This window comes from Chlamydomonas reinhardtii, chromosome 13, assembly GCF_000002595.2.
Source record: "Chlamydomonas reinhardtii strain CC-503 cw92 mt+ chromosome 13, whole genome shotgun sequence".
NCBI classification, from domain to species: domain Eukaryota; kingdom Viridiplantae; phylum Chlorophyta; class Chlorophyceae; order Chlamydomonadales; family Chlamydomonadaceae; genus Chlamydomonas; species Chlamydomonas reinhardtii.
Genome location: NC_057016.1, coordinates 3,904,859 through 3,927,605, shown reverse-complemented (window position 1 = coordinate 3,927,605; position 22,747 = coordinate 3,904,859). Strand labels below are relative to the sequence as shown.

At 63.0% G+C, this 22,747-nt stretch overlaps 2 protein-coding genes across 6 annotated transcripts; both read left to right on the top strand.

The window, feature by feature from the left end:
- Positions 1–97: 97 nt before the first annotated feature.
- On the top strand, positions 98–18,238 carry CHLRE_13g590600v5 (uncharacterized protein). Of its 5 annotated transcripts, none has more exons than XM_043069750.1 (44): positions 98–325; positions 420–540; positions 658–799; positions 1,179–1,390; positions 1,625–2,852; positions 3,019–3,177; positions 3,651–3,809; positions 3,945–3,998; positions 4,097–4,255; positions 4,391–4,444; positions 4,543–4,701; positions 4,837–4,890; positions 4,989–5,147; positions 5,281–5,334; positions 5,505–5,558; positions 5,654–5,812; positions 6,173–6,226; positions 6,322–6,480; positions 6,615–6,668; positions 6,767–6,925; positions 7,283–7,336; positions 7,429–7,587; positions 7,887–7,940; positions 8,042–8,200; positions 8,357–8,410; positions 8,506–8,664; positions 8,878–8,931; positions 9,078–9,131; positions 9,229–9,387; positions 9,564–9,617; positions 9,754–9,912; positions 10,313–10,450; positions 10,642–10,704; positions 11,034–11,198; positions 11,582–11,677; positions 12,151–12,960; positions 13,246–13,359; positions 13,496–13,618; positions 14,115–14,254; positions 14,390–14,531; positions 14,954–15,066; positions 15,311–15,467; positions 15,719–15,862; positions 16,154–18,238. In XM_043069750.1, the coding sequence occupies exons 1-44, from the start codon at positions 214–216 to the stop codon at positions 16,331–16,333; spliced, it is 6,969 nt and encodes a 2,322-aa protein (XP_042917728.1). In that variant the 5' UTR covers positions 98–213; the 3' UTR covers positions 16,334–18,238. The 5 variants fall into 5 exon arrangements, with proteins under 5 accessions (XP_042917728.1, XP_042917726.1, XP_042917727.1 ...); XM_043069751.1 differs by lacking the exon at positions 9,078–9,131 and adding an exon at positions 3,498–3,551; XM_043069753.1 differs by lacking the exon at positions 9,078–9,131.
- A 639-nt stretch (positions 18,239–18,877) lies between these two features.
- CHLRE_13g590550v5 (uncharacterized protein) lies at positions 18,878–22,653 on the top strand. Its single transcript, XM_043069749.1, has 5 exons — positions 18,878–19,289; positions 19,501–19,710; positions 19,850–20,524; positions 20,832–20,968; positions 21,239–22,653. The coding sequence occupies exons 1-5, from the start codon at positions 19,070–19,072 to the stop codon at positions 21,572–21,574; spliced, it is 1,578 nt and encodes a 525-aa protein (XP_042917724.1). The 5' UTR covers positions 18,878–19,069; the 3' UTR covers positions 21,575–22,653.
- The last annotated feature ends 94 nt before the right edge of the window (positions 22,654–22,747 follow it).

Genomic DNA, 22,747 nt, shown 5'->3' with positions numbered 1-22,747 from the left:
CCCCAGCCAGACGTCACGGCAATGCAGTTTTATCGTCCCTACGCATGTTAAGTAGTCTTGCGATATCACTACAGTAAATTATTCTTACGGGAATGCTAAGCCGCGACCGTGGGCGGAACCGTCTTTTGCGATACTTCGCCGCTAGTCCTGCTAGACCACAAAAGATGACAAACGTAGTGCTACTTCACTAGTTAGACAAACATTACGGAGACAATGGACGGTGGGCAACGCACCGAGTTGCGCTTGAGCGACTTGCGCTGCTCCGCCTTCCTTTTTTCACGTTCTGGAGAGCTCCTTAGCTGCAATATACCGGCTAAGACAAGCGGTGTGTGATGCGCTCCAGTTTGGCTGCAAAGTCGGGCCCGGACTCGTTTAGTTCACTGCCGGAATCGCTTGGGCTGACCGCGCGCGTCCCGCAGGCTACTACCAACATGGACAAACATTTGAGGGCCTCCTTGGCCAGCTGGGGCTGGGTGCCACGTCCTCGCAGCCCGCATTCGCAAGCCAACTTGCCCTAACGGGCGTTTGGAGCAGCGCTTGGTGAGAAGTCTGCTACTGGACGGCACTAGTAGTGCTTTGCTGTTTTTCCGATGGCCGCGGTAGAACCGGCAACCCAAACGACAATTTGACGACCACATCGTGAATTTCGGCTTGCAGGTCGCTACAAGGCGCATGCCTGGGCGCGTCGCCATCAGCTAGCAGTACATTAAGCGTTTACCTGATAGATGGCGATGGCGAGGGTGCCGGTGACTACTTGGTGCTCTTTGCCACGGAACCCTTTACGCTGCAAGCCCGCAAGGTAGGGGCAGCAACGCGGCGCTGGGGCGGGGGCCACGGGCGGGGGCCAAGGCCTGGGGCTGGGCCGGGAATAAAATGAGCTGGAACCAGGGCGCGGACTGTGCAGTGGCAAGGTACTGACATGCCACGAGAAGGCTGTGCGGAAGCGAGCGTGCCAGTGGCCGCAAAACAGCAGCAGACGCGCACGTGCCTCCGGATCACGGACCCAGATGACACCCCACGGCGCCAAGTGTTGTGTAGCTTCTACGGAGCCGCAACATACCAATTGATCTGTGGCGTGATTTCGCAGTAATCTCTTCCGGCGTTTGAATCGGGCCTTGCGATAAATAATACACGAATTTTCGGCCTCCCATACCTCTTTTCCACACCGCCCCCAGCAGGTGTCGCCGGCCGCGGACACAGCAGCCGCCGCAGCAGCTGCCAGCAACACCGGCGGCGCGGCGGAGCAGCGCCTGCGCGAGCAGCTGCAGACGCTGCAGCGCAAACTGATGAAGACGGTGGCGGAGAACGAGGAGCTAGCCACGCGGCTGGCGGGGCTGCGGTCCGTTTGCCTGGAGCTGACGGAGCAGCTGACAGACGCGGACGCCACCAGGCAGGTCTAGGAAGTGCCATAGAAGGAACGGGAGTACCTGGCTGGGCTACCGGGTGCGCGGTGTGAGAAGGGAGGGTAGGGCGGTCGTAGGTTCGCTGCGTGCAAACAGACCTAGCCAGGCGCTGTACTGCGGCACTGAATATTATATTAAAATAGCTACTCCCCAGGCGGAGCGCTGTATGGTAAAAGCCGCAGCTGAAGGATGTGTGCATTTTTGAACAAATAATTTCGTAGGCCGCTGGACAGAGGCACGCGGCATCACCTGCTGCACCTCACCTCCACTGCCGCCTCCTACTGCGAGATGCCGGCCGGCGGCGGCGGCGGTGACTCCGCTGGCCTGGGCCGCCACAGCAGCTCCGGCCGCCTGCGCGACTTGGTGGACCTGGATGCGGCAGTCACAGCAGCGGCAGCAGCGGCGGCAGCGGCAGCCGCCGTGGCGGGCGCTGCGGTCAGCAGCAGCGGCCGGGGGCAGCCTACGCCCACGGCCACGGCATCGGCCGCGGCCGCGGCGGCTGCCGCCGCGGGTCCCGCCGTATGCTGCGCCGCGTCATGCGGTGCTCCAGGCGTCGCCGACGCCGACGCCGGATCTGGGTCGGGCCAGGGGCTGATCAGCGGCTCGTCGGCGGATGACGGCAGCCTGGTGACCACGGCCGTGGGCGCGCCGGGCGCGGTGGACAGCGGCGCCGCCGGCAGCTGCTCTGCAGCCGACTACGCCTCCCTCATGGATTCCTTCATGGCGTTGAAGGCCAGCTACGACGTGCTCCTGCAGCAGCAGGACGCGCTGATGGAGTCCGAGGCGGCGGCGGCGCTGTCGTCGCCTGCACGGCTGCCGGCGGCGCCTGCACCGAAGGCGCCGCAAGTGGTGCAGGTGCAGCAGGCGGAGGTGCCGTGCCGGCCCATCTCGCCCAACAACCAGCACCGCGCCTCTCTGATGAGCTCCGCGCCCATAGTGGCCATGGCACACATGGGCCTGGGCCGACGCGGCTCCATCACCGGGCTCATGTGCCTGGGCATGGAGGGCGGCGCCGGCGCTGGCGGCGGCGGAGCCGCCACTGCGGCGCTGAGCGCCGACTTGCGGTTGGGCAGCTTCAACGGCGAGGGCATCGACACGCAGGCAGCGGCGCAGGACAACCTGAGCAACAACAATCTGAGCGCCATGCTGGATGGCGGCTTGAGTCTGGCGGACGCCTCGTCGTCGCTGCACGGCACGGACTGCGGCGGCGTCGGCGCCACCGCCACTGCCAGCCCGCGCAGCCTGCTGCACAAGGGGCTGTCCAGCGTGGCCAGCAGCAGTGTGGGCGTGGGCGAGCTGGAGCGGCTGGCAGCGCACGCGCGCGCGCTCAAGGCCAGCTGCGACGTGATGCAGCTGCAGCGCGACCGCGCGGTGAGCGCGGCTACAGTGCAGAAGGTGACGTTTGACCGCGCGCTGGCAGTGGCGCAGCACGAGGCGGACGTCGTGGCGGTGAGTGGCACGCGTGTGGGGCGGGGGCTGCTGGTTTGGGCGGGGCGCGGGGCGGCTTCGGGGGCAAGCCGGGGCGGGGATGAGGTGTAGCGCTGGCCGCAGGAGGCCGTAAGAGGGGATGGGGTGTCGAGCGCCTGGTCACACACAACTCGTGTTGTTTCTGCAGGGTTCGGCGGCTGCCACCAAGGCCCAGTTCGACAAGTTTGTGCTGGACAAGGCGGAGGAGAAGGCGGCGTTTGACCATGTGCTCGCGCAGACGGCCGCTGAGGCATCGCAGCAGAAGGCCATTGCTGACAAGGCGCTGGTGGACTTCGGCGAGCTGCAGGTGGGCGGGCGTGGCTGGTGCGGTACAAAGGAAATGGCCGGGGTCTTGACATGCACGCACGACGGCGAGAGCGTCCGCGGCCATTGGCGTGTGGCTCAAGTTGCAGTGCTTCTTCATCCTCACGCTTAAAGGCATGGTCTGCCTTTCACAAGGCGGCACAAGACAAGGCGCGTTGCGGTCTAAGCCACCAGGGCCCGTGCCTTTCAACTCATGGGTGCAGAAAGCGCTGGGGCTGCTTGCAAGGGCACTTTGTTGTGCCGCGCGTATGTTATGCATGTCTGCGTGCCGCTGCAACGATTGGTCTTGCCGTAATTCAATAGGCGACTGCCACTGCGGACAAGGCAGTACACGATAAAGCGATGCTGACAATGCAGGCGCGTTTATGCTCCACAACGTGCAAGGTTCTGGCACGTGTACGGATTGAAGGGTATATTACCGCGGTCCCTCAACCATTGTGGTCGCCATTTCCACAGGCCAACGCGACCGCCGCCAAGGCGCAGTTCGACAAGTTTGTGCTGGACAAGGCGGAGGAGAAGGCGGCGTTTGACCACGTCCTGGAGAAGACGGCCGCTGAGGCATCGCAGCAGAAGGCCATCGCGGACAAGGCGCTGGTGGACTTTGGCGAGCTGCAGGTATGCAGGGTGGTTTAAGGCGCTACAAGTGGTTGCCAACATGCCCAGACTTTCTTCTGCTTGCTTGCCTGCAACCACACATGGCAATACGGTACATACCGTAGCAACATACGCGCCTTTTCCACAATGTTCTAGGCCGCCGCCACTGCGGACAAGGCCGTGCACGACAAGGCACTCTACGACGTGCAGGCGCGTTAGTTGCTGAGTCCGGGTCATTGCATTCTAGTGCGCTCACGTTGTCACGCGAATCGCTGCATGCTAACGCTTGGGGCTTCTGCATTCCACAGGCCAACGCGACCGCCGCCAAGGCCCAGTTTGACAAGTTTGTGCTGGACAAGGCGGAGGAGAAGGCGGCGTTCGACCATGTGCTCGCGCAGACGGCCGCTGAGGCATCGCAGCAGAAGGCCATTGCGGACAAAGCGCTGGTGGACTTTGGCGAGCTGCAGGTATGCAGGGCGGTTTATGGCGCTACAAGTGGTTGCCGACATGCCTATGCTTTCTTCTGCTTGCTTGCCTGCAACCACACATGGCAATACGGTACATACCGTAGCAACATACGCGCCTTTTCCACAATGTTCTAGGCCGCCGCCACTGCGGACAAGGCCGTGCACGACAAGGCACTCTACGACGTGCAGGCGCGTTAGTTGCTGAGTTTGTGCCATTGCATTCCGTTTCGCTCACGTTGTCACGCGAATCGCTGCATGCTAACGCTTGAGGCTTCTGCATTCCACAGGCCAACGCAACCGCCGCCAAGGCCCAGTTTGACAAGTTTGTGCTGGACAAGGCGGAGGAGAAGGCGGCGTTCGACCATGTGCTCGCGCAGACGGCCGCTGAGGCATCGCAGCAGAAGGCCATTGCAGACAAAGCGCTGGTGGAATTTGGCGAGCTGCAGGTATGCAGTGCGGTTTATGGCGCTACAAGTGGTTGCCAACATGCCCGGACTTTCTTCTGCTTGCTTGCCTGCAACCACACATGGCAATACGGTACATTCCGTAGCAACAAACGCGCCTTTTCCACAATGTTCTAGGCCGCCGCCACTGCGGACAAGGCCGTGCACGACAAGGCACTCTACGACGTGCAGGCGCGTTAGTTGCTGAGTCCGGGTCATTGCATTCTAGTGCGCTCACGTTGTCACGCGAATCGCTGCATGCTAACGCTTGAGGCTTCTGCATTCCACAGGCCAACGCGACCGCCGCCAAGGCCCAGTTTGACAAGTTTGTGCTGGACAAGGCGGAGGAGAAGGCGGCGTTCGACCATGTGCTCGCGCAGACGGCCGCTGAGGCATCACAGCAGAAGGCCATTGCAGACAAGGCGCTGGTGGACTTTGGCGAGCTGCAGGTGGGGGTTTGGAGCTGTACATTGCAGTTCGTCGGTCCGTGCTGCCAATTGCCTGCTTCTATTCCGCCAGGCACTGCAGGGTTACGTGGGACGGGCGTCGCCTAATTTGTTGCACCTGTGTCTACCGTGATAGGCAAACGCTGTTGCGGACAAGGCAGCGCACGACATGTGTTTGTTAGACCTGCAGGCGCGTGTCTTTGGGGCTACATTTGTTTGGTGCATTCTGCACATTGCTGCAACTGATGTTTCGCACCTTTGACTGGTCGATAGGAAAAGGGCTAGTCGGGATGGAACGCGAGCTTACGGCCTTGAGCTAATTCCCCATTCATTTACTTGTCGCGCCCCCACGTTATTTAGGCAAATGCTGCCGCGGACAAGGCCGTGCACGATAAGGCTCTCTACGACGTGCAGGCGCGTTGCGTGATCGTGTTCATAGCACGACACTGTCTCTCGCCTACTTACCAGGTTTGCATACTGACCCACACGACTGTGCCTTCACTCCACAGGCCAACGCGACCGCCGCCAAGGCCCAGTTCGACAAGTTTGTGCTGGACAAGGCGGAGGAGAAGGCGGCGTTCGACCATGTGCTCGCGCAGACGGCAGCTGAGGCATCACAGCAGAAGGCCATTGCAGACAAGGCGCTGGTGGACTTTGGCGAGCTGCAGGTGGGGGTTTGGAGCTGTACATTGCAGTTCGTCGGTCCGTGCTGCCAATTGCCTGCTTTGGTTCCGCCAGGCACTGCAGGGTTACGTGGGACGGGCGTCGCCTAATTTGCTGCACCTGTGTTTACCGTGATAGGCAAACGCTGTTGCGGACAAGGCAGCGCACGACAAGTGTTTGTTAGACGTGCAGGCGCGTGTCTTTGTGGCTACATTTCCCTGCATACCGTACTGCGCAGTACTGCAACTGATGTTTCGCACCTTCGAATGGTCGATAGAGAAAGGCTAGTCAAGGATTGAACGCGAGCTTACGGCCTTGAGCTAATTCCCCATTCATTTACTCGTCGCGCCCCTATGTTCATTTAGGCAAACGCTGCCGCGGACAAGGCCGTGCACGATAAGGCTCTCTACGACGTGCAGGCGCGTTGCGTGATCGTGTTCATAGCACTTCACTGTCTCCCGTCTGCTTACCAGCTTTGCGTACTGACCCACACGACTGTGCCTTCACTCCACAGGCCAACGCGACCGCCGCCAAGGCCCAGTTCGACAAGTTTGTGCTGGACAAGGCGGAGGAGAAGGCGGCATTTGATCACGTTCTGGAGAAGACGGCCGCGGAGGCGTCTCAGCAGAAGGCCATTGCAGACAAGGCGCTGGTGGACTTTGGCGAGCTGCAGGTATGCAGGGTGGTTTAAGGCGCTACAAGTGGTTGCCAACATGCCCGGACTTTCTTCTGCTTGCTTGCCTGCAACCACACATGGCAATACGGTACAATCCGTAGCAACAAATGCGCCTTACCACAATGTTCTAGGCCGCCGCCACTGCGGACAAGGCCGTGCACGACAAGGCACTCTACGACGTGCAGGCACGTCAGTTATTGAGTCCGGGCCATTGCATTCCAGTGCGCTCACGTTGTCACGCGAATCGCTGCATGCTAACGCTTGAGGCTTCTGCATTCCACAGGCCAACGCGACCGCCGCCAAGGCCCAGTTCGACAAGTTTGTGCTGGACAAGGCGGAGGAGAAGGCGGCGTTCGACCACGTCCTGGAGAAGACGGCCGCTGAGGCATCGCAGCAGAAGGCCATTGCGGACAAGGCGCTGGTGGACTTCGGAGAGCTGCAGGTGGGTGTTTGGGGCTGAGCGTTGCTGTTCGGCAGTCCGTGCTGCCCATTGCCTGCTTAGATTCCCCAGGCACCGCAGGGCTACGTGGGACGGGCGTCGCCTAGTTTGTTGCACCTGTGTCTACCGTCATAGGCAAACGCTGTTGCGGACAAGGCAGCGCACGACAAGTGTTTGTTAGACGTGCAGGCGCGTCTCTTTGTGGATGCATTTGTTTGGTGCATTCTGCACATTGCTGCAACTGATGTTTCGCACCTTCGACTGGTCGATAGAGAAAGGGCGAGTCCGGATAGAACGCTGGGTTACGGCCTTGAGCTGATTCCCCATTCATTTACTCGTCGCGCCCCCATGTCCATTTAGGCAAACGCTGCCGCGGACAAGGCCGTGCACGATAAGGCTCTGTACGACGTGCAGGCGCGTTGCGTGATCGTGTTCATAGCTCTTCACGGTCTCTCGTCTGCTTACCAGCTTTGCATACTGACCTGTTCGACGCCTGCACTCCACAGGCCAACGCGACCGCCGCCAAGGCCCAGTTCGACAAGTTTGTGCTGGACAAGGCGGAGGAGAAGGCGGCGTTCGACCACGTCCTGGAGAAGACGGCCGCTGAGGCGTCTCAGCAGAAGGCCATTGCGGACAAGGCGCTGGTGGACTTTGGAGAGCTGCAGGTTCGTGCGTATGCTAGGAGACGGCGTTCGGACAACATACCGACACACTGTACTTTCATGCATGTGTGTTTGGGGTGAGGAGACCGCATGCGCGTCATGCCATCGGGTGAAACACACGCGGATGCCGGGTGTATAAGAGCAGCACCCGTGGTATTAGGCCCCTGACTGGCGGCCGTGCCGCGCACATGTTACTTGCATTTATTTGAAAGTGGTCAGAGGCTGTATGTCCAGTGCTCTGGTATCTTGGATTGCTGGCTGCCTGACCTAGGTCCGCGTGCCTGTACTCCCCATCCGTTTAGGCCCACGCCGCCGCGGACAAGGCCGTGCACGACAAGGCGCTCGTCGACGTGCAGGCGCGTTGCAGCACACGGGCTTGTATGCGCGCGCGGTTACCAAGCGATGGTCATTTCGGCTCACCTGCGTTACCTGACATGGGCGCTCGCATTTGCCACAGGCGTCGGCGACCGCCACCAAGGCCCAGTTCGACAAGTTTGTGCTGGACAAGGCGGAGGAGAAGGCGACCTTTGATGCCGTCCTGGAGAAGACGGCCGCTGAGGCATCGCAGCAGAAGGCCATTGCCGATAAGGCGCTGGTGGACTTTGGCGAGCTGCAGGTATGCAGGTGGCTTGTGCGTGTCATCTTGTGGCCGCTGCGTCCAGCAGGCATTCAGGACTTTCTGCTGGCGTGAATAAAGCCCAATGTCATACACTAGGTTAGCCAGGCAAGTGCATAATGCTGCCCTTTGGCTGCCCGGTTCTATTTGCTCAAGGCTACTGCCACTGCGGACAAGGCGGTGCACGACAAGGCTCTCTACGACGTGCAGGCGCGTTGCGCAATCCGGGAGACTGCACTGTTTTTGCTTGCACCCTTCCACCAGGTTTGCATACTGACCCACGCGACTGTGTCTTCACTCCACAGGCCAATGCGACCGCCGCCAAGGCCCAGTTCGACAAGTTTGTGCTGGACAAGGCGGAGGAGAAGGCGGCGTTTGACCAAGTTCTAGAGAAGACGGCCGCTGAGGCATCGCAGCAGAAGGCCATTGCAGACAAGGCGCTGGTCGACTTCGGCGAGCTGCAGGTGGGTTGACGCAGGTGTCGATTTGAGCTGGCGCTGCAAGGCTGGACCGGGGGATTCTCAAAACCACCGATGGCAGTACGATTCCTGGATGGCTGGTGTGGTGGATGCGTGCCTGGCTGGTCAGTGCCACTGTGTGCGAAATCCCACCTCACAACTAGCCGAACCCTGCATACACGCACCCCGTGCACATCGCGGCACTGCGCCGTTCCAAAGGCAAACGCCGCCGCGGACAAGGCGGTACATGACAAGGCGCTGTACGACGTCCAGGCGCGTTCTGTCGGGGCGTGTGCAGATGGTTTGGGCGCTTGTGTAACGCGCAGTCGCCAGCATCTGGGCAGCCGTGCGTGTGCCATGGTGCTGGTGTGACCCTGGCATGTGCCTGCTTGCTGCGCGTGCGCAATGACCAACTTTAGGTCGCCGCCACTGCGGACAAGGCCGTGCACGACAAGGCGCTGTACGACGTGCAGGCGCGTTGCGCAGTCCGGGGGACTGCACTGCAACGCGCCCACGTGACGCCACCACACATTGCTGCGTATTCAATCGTCCGGCGCCTGCATTCCACAGGCCAACGCGACCGCCACCAAGGCCCAGTTCGACAAGTTTGTGCTGGACAAGGCGGAGGAGAAGGCGGCGTTTGATGCCGTGCTTGAGCAGACGGCAGCTGAGGCATCGCAGCAAAAGGCCATTGCCGATAAGGCGCTGGTGGACTTTGGCGAGCTGCAGGTGGGCGGGATTGTCAGTGCTCATGGGGCGTAATGAGTTGTAAACCGGACAGGGGCGCTTTGGCGGCTCCGCTGGCGTGTGCCCTATCATGCTTGTCAAATGCCAACCGCGTGAAACCGTTCCGCTATCAAGGGGTATCAGCTGTTGAATTGGCTGCCCATCTTCATTCGCTGAAGGCAACGGCCACCGCCGACAAGGCCGTGCACGACAAGGCCATACACGACATTCAGGCGCGTGATGCCTCTGGCAGTCAAGCAAGCTCTTTTGGGTTGCACCATCCAACACTTATTAAGCCCCGCTTCAGGCATACAACTTTTAGAACTGTAATCGACAGCCGTGTCCTGCCTTTCACCTTCACGTCCGCAGGAGTCGGCGGCTTCAACCAAGGCCCAGTTCGACAAGTTCGTGCTGGACAAGGCGGAGGAGAAGGCGACCTTTGATGCCGTGCTTGAGCAGACGGCAGCTGAGGCATCGCAGCAGAAGGCCATTGCCGATAAGGCGCTGGTGGACTTTGGCGAGCTGCAGGTGGGTGTCAGGTTTGGACATCGCCATCGTACAGCTGGCAATAGTACCGCATTTCAGTAGCACAGCAGTCCCCAGGTTCTACGCACGGGATTTGCTCTACTAGGCATGGCTTGGGCAATGGCCTGGGACTCTTGGCGAGCATTCGTCGCGGTGTGTTGTTGTTTGCACTTCAAGGGCCGCGGCCTATGCAGCACTAGCGCTGGGCCCAGCCGGGCGGGTCCTTGTGGCTGCCAGCTCCCGACAGCACCAACGCCGCACCCATGACAACACAGCACGCCCCGCCGCACAGCTTTCCCCATCTCCCCTACCGTGCGCGAGCTCGTGCTTCCTCATACCAATGATCGTCCCCGCATACCCATTAATCAAATCCCGCAACGCGCCGCCGCCACTATACCCGCAGCAAACCGCTGACGCCGCCAAGGCCCAGTTCGACAAGTTGGTGGCTGACACGGCGGAGGAGAAGGCGGCGTTTGACGTGGCGCTGGGCCGCGCGGCGGAGGAGGCGGCGGAGCACCAGCGCCGCGCCGACTTTATGCGGGTGAGCAGTCGGGTTGGGGCGGCGCCTGCGGTTCACGGCCTCAGGGCTTGGGGTGCGAATGGATTCATCCAGCGATTTGGATTAGGGGCGTGGGGCGTGGGGCTATGGCAGCAGGCGGGCTGGAAAAGGTCACGCGAGAGAGGCACGCTGCCTTCATGCCCGGCTCTGATGTATGCGGGGTGCCGGCGCAGGCGGAGGCGGAGGCGACGGCGGCGCGGCTGGCGTCGGAGCGCCAACACCTGGACAACCTGCAGGTGCGGGGTGCTGGCGGTTGGGGTGATGTGGGAGACGTCGGAAGGCCTTGGCGCCCGTGCGCGGCCCTTTGCTTTGCCCTGCCATGCGGTTGTCTCTGGAAGTGACTTGATCGGCGGGCGCGCACATGCGTGCAAACCCGGATGCACGCACATGCCCAGCCGGATGCTATTGCCTACACACACGGTGACGGCCCTCTCTCCTGCCCTCTGTGCTCTTCTGCCTGATACGCGTGCCTGCCGTATGCCTGTTACAAAGACACACTGGGGCTCATTCTATCTCCCTCCTAAGTCATGGCATACACTCTCACCCTCACCCTTCACACCCACAGGCCCAGAACGAGCGGCTGCTGAAGCAGCAGGAGGTGCTGCAGGCGGAGCTGGCCATGGCGCTGCGCTCCTACACGCCCCGCACCGTCATTGACGCCGGCACGCCCGCCGACAAGATGCTGGCCATGATGACGGACCTGCTGGACGGCACGCCGCCCACCATCCAGGTGCGTGCGTACGGCACGGATTGGTGTGCGGCGCTGATTGGTGTGCGGCGCTGATTGGTGTGCGGTGCTGATTGGTGTGCGGCGCTGATTGGTGTGCGGCGCTGATTGGTGTGCGGTGCTGATTGGTGTGCGGCGCTGATTGGTGTGCGGCGCGGGTTCGTGTACGGGCGCTGAATGATGCACGGCACTGGGGACCCGCCCCAAAGTACGGGAGTGCGATTTTGGGAGCGGATGGAACATGGCAGTGCAATCAGGGAGCCTACAATAGCTCGCCTCTCGCCCACACGCGCACACGCACACATCGCGTACCCGCTTTTGGATTGGGTTTGGCAATTTGCCTTGGGTTGGTCCTTACAACCCCCACCACACCATGGCCCTTGCAGGACATCCTGTTTGTGCAGTCGGCGCTGCTTGAGGCGCACGACGTGTACAAGCCCGTGAACCTGGGCAAACAGCTGCTGGCCTCGGGCGCGCTGGACGTGAGTGTGCAGGCGCGCATCCGCCCATTTCGTGTGTGTGTGTGTGTGTGTGTGTGTTCGTGTGTGTTCGTGTGTGTGTGCGTGTGTGTGTGTGTGTGTGTGCGTGTGTGTGAGTGTGTGTGTGTATGTGTGCGTGTGTGTGAAAAAACAACAAAACGAAGCCCGCCCGTGTGTGTGTGTGTGTGTCTGCGTGTGTGTGTGTGTGTGTGTGTGTGTATGTGTGACTGTGTGTGTGTGTGTGTGTGTGTGTGTGTGTGTGTGTGTGTGTGTGTGTGTGTGTGTGTGTGTGTGTGTGTGTGTGTGTGTGTGTGTGTGTCTGTGTGTGTGGCCCTTATGCACGGCTAAGACGGCAGCCTGATCTTCCGAGACCCGGCCTGCGGCGCCGCAAGCACCCGCTCCCATCCCCTGGCTTCCTTTCACGCCCCGCGCCTCCGCCTTCCCCGCCTTCCCCGCTCGTGCCCCCCGCACCGCAGAAGGACGTGGGGCTGTCGCTGCTGCAGCAGCTGGGCAGTCAGGGCGAGGCGGACGAGGCCACACGCGCCGCCAACGCCGCCAACGCCCCTGGCGGCAACAGCCGGGCCGGAGGACCCGGCGCCGCGCCTGGCGGCGCCGCCAACGGCGGCGGCGAGGCGCTCACACTCCGCGACTTCGGAACGCGTGACGGCGTGAGCCGCGCGGTGTCGACGCCGCAGCAGCCGATGTCGCCGTCGGCCGGCTCGTGCGAGTCCTCGCTCGGCGGCGAGGCGGGCAGGGGCGGCGGCGGCGCGGCGGCGGCGGCGGTGTGCTGGGACACACTGGAGAGCGCACTCACGGCCATCATGGCGCCGGCGGCGCCGCTGGAGGAGGGCCTGGACGCGGTGGAGGACGGCGCCGGCGGCTGCGTTGACGGCTTCGCCTGCCTGTCCAGCGGCGCCGCCAGCGGCCCGCTGGGCGGCGGCGCGGCGGCGGCGCCGGGCACGCCGCGCGCCGCTGCCCGGGCCATGGCGGCGGCGCTGGATAGGCAGGACGGCGGCAGCGGGCGGCTGCTGATGCGCGCCGTCAGCAGCGCGAGCCGCAGCATGCATGCGCGCGCGCGCGCCGGCAGCGTCAGCGCGGGGCAGCTGGTCCTGTGCAGCGGCGCCGGCGGCTTGGGCTCGGGCCTTGGCGGCGCCGGCGGCAGCGGGCTGCTGCTGCTGCCGGGGCAGTCGCCGCTGGAGCGGGCCAACACGACGGCCTCGCAGGCCACGACCAGGACGGAGCTGTGCGAGCTGGACGAGTTCCCGGAGCTGCCGCTGTACACAGAGGTGTGTGCGTGTGTACGTGTGGTGTTGTGGTGGGGTGGTGTGTTGTTTCCACCATTCCCAGTGGGGCGCATGGGGGAGGTGGTCTGTGCTCCTTCCAGTGCCCTCCTGGCTCCCTTCCCCCGCCAAGCCTCCCTCTTCCTAACGCCCTGCGTCTCCCACCGCACTCCGCCCTGAGCCACTCCAGCACCACCACTGTCTTCTGACAAGCAACAATTCGCCAACCCATCCTTTGCTCCGCGTGCCCCTCCTTACCCTGCTTGCTCCCCCCTCTTGCCTCCCCCGCAGGTGGAGCGGGTGCTATCCGGCGGCGCGGGGTCGTGGCAGTGGGACGCCTTCAAGCTGGCCAACGCCAGCGCCGACCACGCCCTGTCCTCACTGGGCTTCTACCTCTTCCACCAGGTGTGTGCCCGCGTGTGCTGCGTAGCCGCTGCCTCGCCGCCCTCACATTCTTCACACGCCCCCTCAACCCACCCGCCCATCCACCCCTCCACACTAAAGCCCTCCGCACCCAATCCGTCCACACCCAACCCCGCAGTCGGACCTGATCCGCAAGTTCGAGCTGCGCCCCCACCAGCTGGCCTGCTTCCTGCGCCGCGTGGAGGACGGCTACCGGGGCAACCCCTACCACTCCAAGACACACGCCGCGGACGTGCTGCAGGTGCGCGGCGGCGTGCGCTGTGTGCATGTGTGCATGTGTGGAGGCCTGGCGCGCGCGTGTGTAGCTTGTTTCGGGAGAAGCCGGGAGAGGAACTTGCCCTGCTTGTGTTGTGCGAATGAAACGTGTGCGGTGGGTGTGCCGCCGCATGCACGCGGCGCCCCCGTGGTCCAACGCGAGTACTAAAAGCAGCCACACGCGCCCAAGGTTGCGCCACCAGTGCCAATTGCGCCCATCACTTCAGCTCCTCGACCCGCCCTTCCCGCCCTGGCCTCCCCGCCCCCCTACGCCTGCTGTCTGATTCGCTGCACTTCTGTGTACCAACCTGTGCAACCCCCTCCTCCTCCCCCTCCTCCCCCTCCTCCTCCTCCCCCTCCTCCTCCTCGCCCTCCTCCTCCCCCTCCCCCGTCTACCGTCTACCACTTAACTAATCATGAATGTAATCATCCTCCTCCTCCCCCTTCTCCTCCCCCTCCTCCTCCCCCTCCCCACCGCCCAGTCCCTGCACGTGCTGGTCCACCGCGGCGGCCTGGCGCCCGGCTACGTGGACCCGCTGTCGCTCATGGCCTGCTACCTGGCGGCCATCATCCACGACTTCGAGCACGGCGGCCTCACCAACGACTACCTCATCAACAGCGGGTGAGGCAGGAGCGCAGCGGCGTGGGTCTACGTGTGTGTGTGGTGTGTGTTCAGGGGAAGGGCAACGCGGTAGGACATCGTACGCCGTATGCGATGAGTTGCGGCGCGCGTAAATATGAAACCCACCCCACGCAGCGACGAGCTGGCGCTGCGCTACAACGACCGCGCGCCGTTGGAGAACCACCACTGCGCCGCCGCTTTCTTGCTGCTGCGGCGGCCCGAGTACGCCTTCATGGCGCACCTGCCCAAGGCCGACACGGACCGGCTGAGGAAGATGGTGCGCACGCGTGGGCGGCTGGGGGAAGCGGGGCTGCTTGGGAGGGGAGGCGGGGCTGCTGGGGTTTGGGGGCTGAGATGGTGGCGGCGGTGGGGCTGCTGCGCACGCCGGGGCAAGGGCACAGCCGCATAGGGCTGTGCGGCCGGCTTGCGTGGGCGCCTGCCTGCCTGGCCGGTGGTGTGTTGCGACACATCGCCTATCTTCACAGCAGTATGGCTCAGAAGATGGAGGACACGGAGACTGTGAAGGGCCCTGTCCAGTATGCAGCGCCTCTTCCTCACACCGCAACACTGCACCATCCCGGGCCCACCTGACCCCGCCGCCACCCGGCCCAACCCGACCTCCCGCCGCCGCCACCTGCCGCCACCTGCCGCCGCCACCCGACCTCCCGCCGCCACCTGCCGCCACCTGCCTTCACTCAGGTGATTGAGCTGGTCCTGGCCACGGACATGAAGCAGCACTTCGCCATCATGTCGCACTTCACCACCGTGCACCGCCTCAGCACCGCCGCCTCCGTCACGCCCAGCCTCATGAGGTGAGTGGGGGGGGAGGTAAATACCAGCCCAAACTAAACCAAACCAAGCCAAACTAGCGGGGCGTAGGCAGGGGGGAGCTGCGGCCGTGTGTCACAGCACGCGAGGAGGAAACGGCGTGCGTTTGTGTTCATCAAAGCCTCAACGCGCGCGCGCGCGTGTATGGATCTATTCCCACGCGCTGACATTGTGCGCTCGCCCTTGCCCGCACTCGCTCTTCCTCCCTTCCCGCGCCACACCACGTAGCGGCGACCGGCGGCGCTCCGGCTCCAACGCCTCGTCGATCAACTCGCTGGCGTGCAGCGGCTCGGGAGTGGAGATGGACAAGATCCTGATCCCGCTCGACGAGAACGAGCGCATTCTGTCGCTGCAGATGGCGCTCAAGTGCTCCGACATCGGACACGTGCGTGCTGGGTTGTGTTTGATTGGGATTCAGTTTCAGTTGGTCGTGCTGCTTGGTGTGGGTAGGGCATAGGATTGGGTGGAATGGTTTTGGACGGATACGGTACCCATTTCATGTGGCCCTGATTGCCGCCTCCGCCCACCGTCCCGCCCACCGCCCCGCCCGCCATCACCAACGCACATCACCGCCCACCACCGCCCACCACCAACCACCTCCCCGCCCGTTGCCGCCACCGCCGCCCGCCTCCGCAGGTGTGTGCCTCGCTGCCGGTGCACCTGCGCTGGGTGGCCGCGCTGGAGGAGGAGTTCTTCCGGCAGGGCGACATGGAGAAGGCCCACTCCCTGCCCGTCAGCCCACTGTTTGACCGGGCCAAGCCCGGCATCACCAAGAGCCAGGTGGGTGGTAAAGTGGCGTTGGTGAAAGTGGGTGGAAGCGGGTGGGCCGGTTGTCTGCAGCAGTCCCATGAGGAATAAGAGTTGAAGACGGGCGCGTGTGCGGCAGGCAGGCTGCTCCCAGGGACATGGCCAGGGCTAAAGCTAGGGCTAGGGGTGTTGTGTAGGCTATGGTGGCCTTGCGGCGCATTCGCGCTCGCACGGCCCCACACACGTGCGCCTCACCCAACGTATCACGACACGACAACAAAACCAACCCACCATGTGCCTTAATGAACACCAACAAACTCGCAGGTGGGGTTCTTCGACATCGTGGTGATCCCGCTGCTCTCCAACTTCTCGCGTGTCTTCACAAACGCCAAGCCACTGCTCACCTACACCATGCGCAACTACAAGTACTGGTCAGAGGCGCAAAAGTCGGAGCAGCAGGTGGCGGCGGCTACGGCGGCGGCATCAGCCAACGGGGGCCGGTGAGGGCCGTGAGGGCCTCGCATTGTTCCCGGGCGTAGGGAAAAGCGACGGCGCGCGGGCGCGGTGTGCTTGCGCTGCTGCTGGCGGATGGGGAGCAATGCCAGCTTTTAACTGGGTATCAGCTTGTGATGTCCAGTGCCGAAGCCGCGCATGCCGTGCGCGTGCTAGCATGGCCGTCGAAATCATTGCGTGTACAGATGCTGAAAGGCGATCCCTGGGCGCCGCGGGGACCTTGCGTAGTATGCGGCATGGGAGGATGCACTGAGAACTGCGCTGTGGGTTACCTTCGGGCTGCGGGCAATATAGGTGGCTGGACCCAACTGCACGGGAGGAGCGAATCCCTGTAGCTGCTGTATGCAGATCTGCGATCATTCATTAAGCAGTGAGGATAAGGACGTGAAATGGGATGTTGTCCATGGAAGATTACACGCAAACCATATGAAGTAGGGCTCAGCCGACGGCTGCCCACAACGATTTCATTTTTGCTGGATCGCTGGGTTGGATTTAAGTAATTGCAGGCGTTTCGGAAGACTGAGGTATGCAAATACCTAGAGAGCATGCGAGGCAGGGGCGTGCGCGGCACGGGCGGTAACTGAAAGCTTTGAAGCACATGCTTGATTGTGCTCACAAGCCGTGCTGGGGTGGGAGGAATCGCCGGGGCCGTGCTTGGGCGTGCACGGTTTGGAGGTGACACGGTTCCGTGGCACGCCGTGGTGTGCGGCGCGTGCAACCCTACGTTGCATTGCGCCCGGGCCAATTTTGCATCGAGTGTTTCTCCCATGGGGACTTGGTGGCCGCTGGTGGAAGCGGTGTGCACTGTAGAGCGTGGCGTTATGCTTGATGCACCCACTGCGCGCCGTGCGGCATATGCCAAGGCTTGCGGCGCTACCAGTATGTTGCTATTCTGGCGTCTCGGCGTTGCGGTACGTGCGGTGACTTGCTGCTTCTTGTGCATGTTGAGTTGGCAATCCGGGCCAGAACGTGGCACGTGATCTGGGGCACGCGCCGGCGCGGGCTGAAACCTATCACCTGAAACTCTGGAAGGGGCCAGGAGTGCGGGTTGTCGCAAAGCCCGCACTCGGCTACAAGCCGTGCGACGCGGGGTCATGGAGGGAATGCATCTTGCATCGCTGCGACTAGGAATTTATTGTTGTGCATCCTAACTACCTGAGTGAGGTGCCCAAGTGCGGTGTGACTGCAAATATTTCCGCCTGGTTTCGGTCCGAGGAGCTGCGAAGCGGAAGGACGAGGGCGGAGGGCACACACGTGGGCGCATGTGTTTGGCGCGGTGCGGTGCGAGGGGTGGAGGGGAGTCACGAATGCGGGTGTGCGTGGTGGGCGGCCAAAGCAGGCGGAGCATGCAGGACTGGTACCGACCATGCGAATAGAATTGGGCTTCCATGCGTCACACTTACCGACATGCCGCCACGTCCAAGTCGCGATTGTCGTGGTTGATGTATTCAGGGCAGCTCGGCGCAGACGGAGTCCGCCGGGGCGTTTTGGAGATGGTGAGCGTTTGTCCCGTGTTGGACTGAAGGACTGTACCACCGCGTGACAGGGCGTGGATCCAACTAAATGCATTCTTCCTTGGCGGCCACGCGCACGTGCCTCTTGCTCGTCGACTAATAACAAGTGACCATTCATGATCATTATGGCGTGTGCAGCTTGCCACGATCGCAGGATCCGCAGCCTCGGCTGCCGTTTTGTGCGTTGGGGTGGCCGTTGGCATGGTGGAGTACCGTTGCTGCTTGGCCTTTTAGGAGGACATTGGCCGTGGCAAGGGGTCAGGTGTTGCCGCCCCTGTCGTTTTGAAAGCACTCAAGTTGGGCCGTCTTCATCGAGTACTGCACTAATGCTGGAGGTCCGATGCCGGCCCCCAGGCCCCATGTGTTGTAATTTCTAATCACCGACGCGTTGGGCCGCTTCTTGTCCAGGCATGCTGTGCGCCGGTACCAGAATGTGAAGTTCCTTGCATCTCTGTCTTGCCAGTACGGTACGCGGGTCATGCAAAGTACGGGCTGCATTTGCCGTACGCACTACGCAGCTGCGGCGTTGACGGAACCAATCGCTACCGGCTGCTTCTGGGCCTGTGCTAGATGGCTGGGCGTTATCCGAGCGCTCATCGCGCCGGGCAATCAGGACGTCTAGCTTGAAGCAGAACCATATTGATGCAGGCAGCAGGCGCCTGTCAGCTGGAAGGTGGTGATCATGCTCGGGCACCGCAAGGTGCGATGGGACAGGAGCACCTCTTGGGACACCTCGAGGTGCACACCGCAAGAAGGTGCACACCGCAAGAAGGTGCTCGCGAAAAGCAGGCTCTCCTGCGCAAAAGCCTTGCCCGGCCGCATCTGGTCGTCAACACGCCGGCGGTTGCGGATGCCGCCCGGATCAATGACCAAACTCCAAAAGGCCCAAGCGCGAGAGGGGTGGCTGGTCCCGGGCTTGGCGGTTGTAAGGGCCGCAGAGTTGCTGATCGGACACGCTACGATGTGGCACTAGCTGGGCTTAGCAGTCCCTACAAAGCTGCAAGTATACACACTTCGTAAAAGCTAACAACGCTTGCTTCTTGCCTTACACTCCTTGCCTTACACTCCTGGACGACGCAACCCCCGCAAATGGCCCGTCCTTAAACCCCGCAGTGGGCGGCCTGAGCCTCAGATGCTCCGACATCGAGGACTTGTGGCATCTAGACGTCGTTCAGACTGCATAACGCTCAAACCCTCACGTAGGCGGGCGCCGATGGCGCTGAACGCAGTTTCGACTCAACTGACAGACCAGGCAGGGCACCCAGAATGCGTCATAGAACATCCCAGCAGTACTACGCAGGGATTTAATGGATCCAAGAAGGAAACCAGTGTTCTGGCGATTCTCAGCGATGTCAACACGCTCGACGCCGCAGCCGCTATTCAGGAGGTGCTGTCTGTATCAAAGCGAATAGAATGCGCCCTCGTATTTGCAGGTACGCGCAATGGGTCGCGCTTGAAACGCCATGCTCGAGTCAACTTGACAACTTTGATCTAATACTGCGCACGCAACAGTACCGATGGACATGGAATTCAATGATACGTGCTTCTGAAGCCCGGCGGGTTGCTCGTCAGCTCCCAGTTCAGGCCCAGGGGGCCGGCCTCTGCCTCGGACAACCTTGGCTCGCGCTTTCCCTCCCACCACAGACGCGAGCGGCTCTGCCGAGGCATCACACGGTGCTGCAGCCAGCGCGGCCATTCCCTACCCTTCCTCCGCCTCCGCCGCACCGGCCTCCCCCGGGGCGGTCACCGCTGGCGACATCAATGCCGTGGCGTGCCTGCTTGACGCCGTGGCTCTGAGTGCGCGGCCGCGACTGCGCTGCGTGCCGCTGCTGCCTGCCGCCGGCTGGAGCCTGGGTGAGTGCAGGGGTGGTAGGGGAGTGAGTAAGTGGGTAAGCAGTGGGAGGGGGGACGGGCAGCCTCGCATGCGCAGGCTGTGCAAATGCAATCCTCCGCCACCGCCTTTTGGCCTCCCCCCGCCCTCCTGCCTCCGCAGAACGCACGGCGGCCCTTCCGGCACAGGTATTGCTGCTGCCTGCCAGCCCGCACAGCTCCCACATCTCCCACAGCTCCCGCAGGGCCGACAGCAGCAGTGGCGCCAGCGCTAGCTCCAGCGCACACCACGCGGCGCACCCCGCAACGGAGCCGCAGCCGCTGGCCGAAGCCCTGCGGCGTGACGAGGGCGCAACCGCATCCACGTCCGGGGCAGGGCCAGCAGGGGCAGGAGCCGCGGCGGCGGCGACACCAGGGGCAGGAGCAGCGGCGGCGGCGGCAGCGTTGGCGGAGCGCCTCACACGGCTGCGGCCGGCGCAGCTGCCGGCGTGGCAGGTGCGGACGTTCGCGCCTCCCGCCGAGCCGTTCCCACCGCCGCCCATACCAGCTCCCAGCACGGCTGCACAACCCGCCCACCCCCGCTCCTCGCCGGCGCCCCAGCCCCCGCCACCACAACCACTGCCACTCCAGCAGCCGCCACCCTGTGCCGCCTGCACCGCCTCCGCCAGCACTGCCTACAACACGCTGTTGGACGGCGCGCCCGCACCCGCCTCCACGCCGCTCCGCTTCGCTCGGGTGGCTGTGGGCGGCACCTTCGACCGCCTGCACGCGGGGCACGAGCTGCTGCTGGCTGCCACGGCGCTGGTGGCGGAGCGGTTCGTGTTCGTGGGCGTTACGGGTGGGTGCGGGGCTGGGATGGGAAGGGGCGGAGGGGCTAGCCGTCCATGAGGGTTGGGTGTGGGTGCCGGGCTGCTTTGAAGGGCGGAGGGCCATAGCCGTCTGAGGAGGTTCGGGTAAGGTGCGTGGCTGCAGTGAGCGGGGAGGCGTGTGCGTTGGGGGTGTTGGGTGCGCGGCACAAGGCATGGTTTACGAGCCCGCAGCCATGTGCAGCCATGTTATCTTCTTCCATTTGTGCGCACGTGTTCCCGACCACCTTCCACTCACACACTCCACGCACCCACACCTCCACAACCCCACGCTCACAGCCGACGCGCTGCTGGCGGGCAAGTCCCACCGGGAGCTGCTCCAGCCGTACGACACACGTGCGGCTGCGGCGCTGTCGTACCTGACTGCCGTACGGCCCAGCCTGGCGGTGGAGGCGGGGCCGCTGTCAGACCCCAAGGTGTGTGTGAGAGGTTGTGTGCGGGTTGGTGGGGGGCAGGGGAGTGCTGATGAGGCAACTGAGCACGTGCCACAAAGGCCACGAACTGTTCACCAGGCAAGCAGCTGCGCCCTTCGCATGCACGTCAACGCGCGCGCAGCTGCAAAGCAGCGCAGCCCAGCAGCACCACACAGTCACATGCACAGCCCCTCCTCCACCAACACCTCCACACTCCTCCTACTCCTACCCTCCCAACACCCTCCCACCTCCCATCCGCTCCTGAACCCGCAGGCGCCCACCCTGGCTGAGCTGGACCCTGCCATGGAGGCGCTGGTGGTGTCGGTGGAGACGCTGCCCGGCGCCACGGCCATCAACAAGGGCCGGGCCGCCCGCGGCTTCGCGCCGCTGTCCATTATCACAGTGCCCGTCATCGGCGTGCGGCAGCGTGCGGGTGCGGGTACGGGTGGTGGTGGGGGTGCGGGTGGAGGTGGTGGTGATGGAGAGGTGGTGGGGGAGAAGCTCAGCTCGTCCGGGCTGCGTGCCGCCGAGGCGACGCTGGCGAGCGCGAGCATGGATGAGGGGGCGGTGCCGGGTGCGGTGGGGGCAGCGGCCGGGGTCACGAGCTAAGCGTGCAGTGGCTCGGCAAGCGGGACATGCCTATGTGCTAGCTAGCTACACTCTGAACTGTAAGTAGGCATGATGGGGGCGGCGGCGGCCTGGCCGGATGCTCTGGTTGCAGGTGACGGGTTGGCTGGTTCGCGGTGAGGGAGCTCGGAAGCGTTTGGTGAAGGGCACTGAAGCCGTTCACTTGCGGCGGGTTCGGCAGTTGTGTTGGTCAGTGGCTTGATTGCTTAGCGGACTTGGAATGATGTGTGGCACGGCTGCAAGCATAGTCAGCAGGTGTGTGCGTGTGTGTACGTATAGCAACGTTTTGAATGTGTGTGACACGGCAAGCTGTACGGTGTGACACTGGCCAGACAGAGGGACTGGTACGGCAGGAAGCAGGAAGCATTGGTGGCAGTGCCGGGGGTCTGAGACAAGCAGTCACGTGGGTGGAGCGCTGCAGGGCACGGTGCCTCCCCCCCCCGTCCGGTGTTGTCAAGCCCACGGGTATAAGGGTACGGCTGCGGTACGATACAGCCGGTACCATGGGCGGTTGAGCCAGGGAAGCTGCTGTTGGGCCAAGGAAGCTGCTGGTGGGACAGTTGAGCCGTGCCCTGCAGTCCTGGTAGGTGCAGCATTGCTGCGGTGTTCCAATGAAGAGATTGCTTTTCCCTATCGCTGACCTCTCGCCGCGGCTCCGGGAGGCTCTGCCAAAGCGTGCTGTCAACGCCAGCGTTCAGGGCGAACAGGCACGACGGTTTCGCCAACCGAAGTTCGCTCCCTGTCAACGCCTCCACCTAGGCCTCATCATCAGCCCTTGGACTGAAGTCTATCGCGCAAGTAGATTTCACGTGACGCATTTGGAACCGTTTTTGGAACCCACACGAGGGTGGGCTGGGTTCCGGGACCATCCAACGCTGTGGCGCCGACACCGCCTGGGGCTGGCCTCAGGCACAGAAGGCGGGATCAACGCGGAAGCCCTCAGGTTGGCTGTTCAATGGCCAGGTTGCGGCAAGTGAAGCGTTTTCAATTTGTAGTAGGAGTCATGCTGGGTCCAGCGCGGTGCTGACTAGTCTGATGATTTGCCGAGCCCAACAACCTGATTCGCGCGAACAAGGCGCGGATCTCTCCCTTGAACGCCAGCCGCTGGGTTGTCATATGTGGTTGTATGGTCATTGTACCGCAGAGAGGACTCGA

Excerpts from the sequence above, each read along its gene's own strand:
- CHLRE_13g590600v5 (XM_043069750.1), top strand. The coding sequence starts at position 214 with ATGGACGGTGGGCAACGCACCGAGTTGCGCTTGAGCGACTTGCGCTGC. Across the intron at positions 8,932-9,077 it reads AGGCGCTGTACGACGTCCAG|GTCGCCGCCACTGCGGACAA; the intron begins GCGCGTTCTGTC and ends GACCAACTTTAG. Across the intron at positions 13,619-14,114 it reads ACGCCGCGGACGTGCTGCAG|TCCCTGCACGTGCTGGTCCA; the intron begins GTGCGCGGCGGC and ends CCCACCGCCCAG.
- CHLRE_13g590550v5 (XM_043069749.1), top strand. The coding sequence starts at position 19,070 with ATGGCGCTGAACGCAGTTTCGACTCAACTGACAGACCAGGCAGGGCAC. Across the intron at positions 19,711-19,849 it reads TGCCGCCGGCTGGAGCCTGG|AACGCACGGCGGCCCTTCCG; the intron begins GTGAGTGCAGGG and ends CTGCCTCCGCAG. Across the intron at positions 20,525-20,831 it reads CGTGTTCGTGGGCGTTACGG|CCGACGCGCTGCTGGCGGGC; the intron begins GTGGGTGCGGGG and ends CCACGCTCACAG.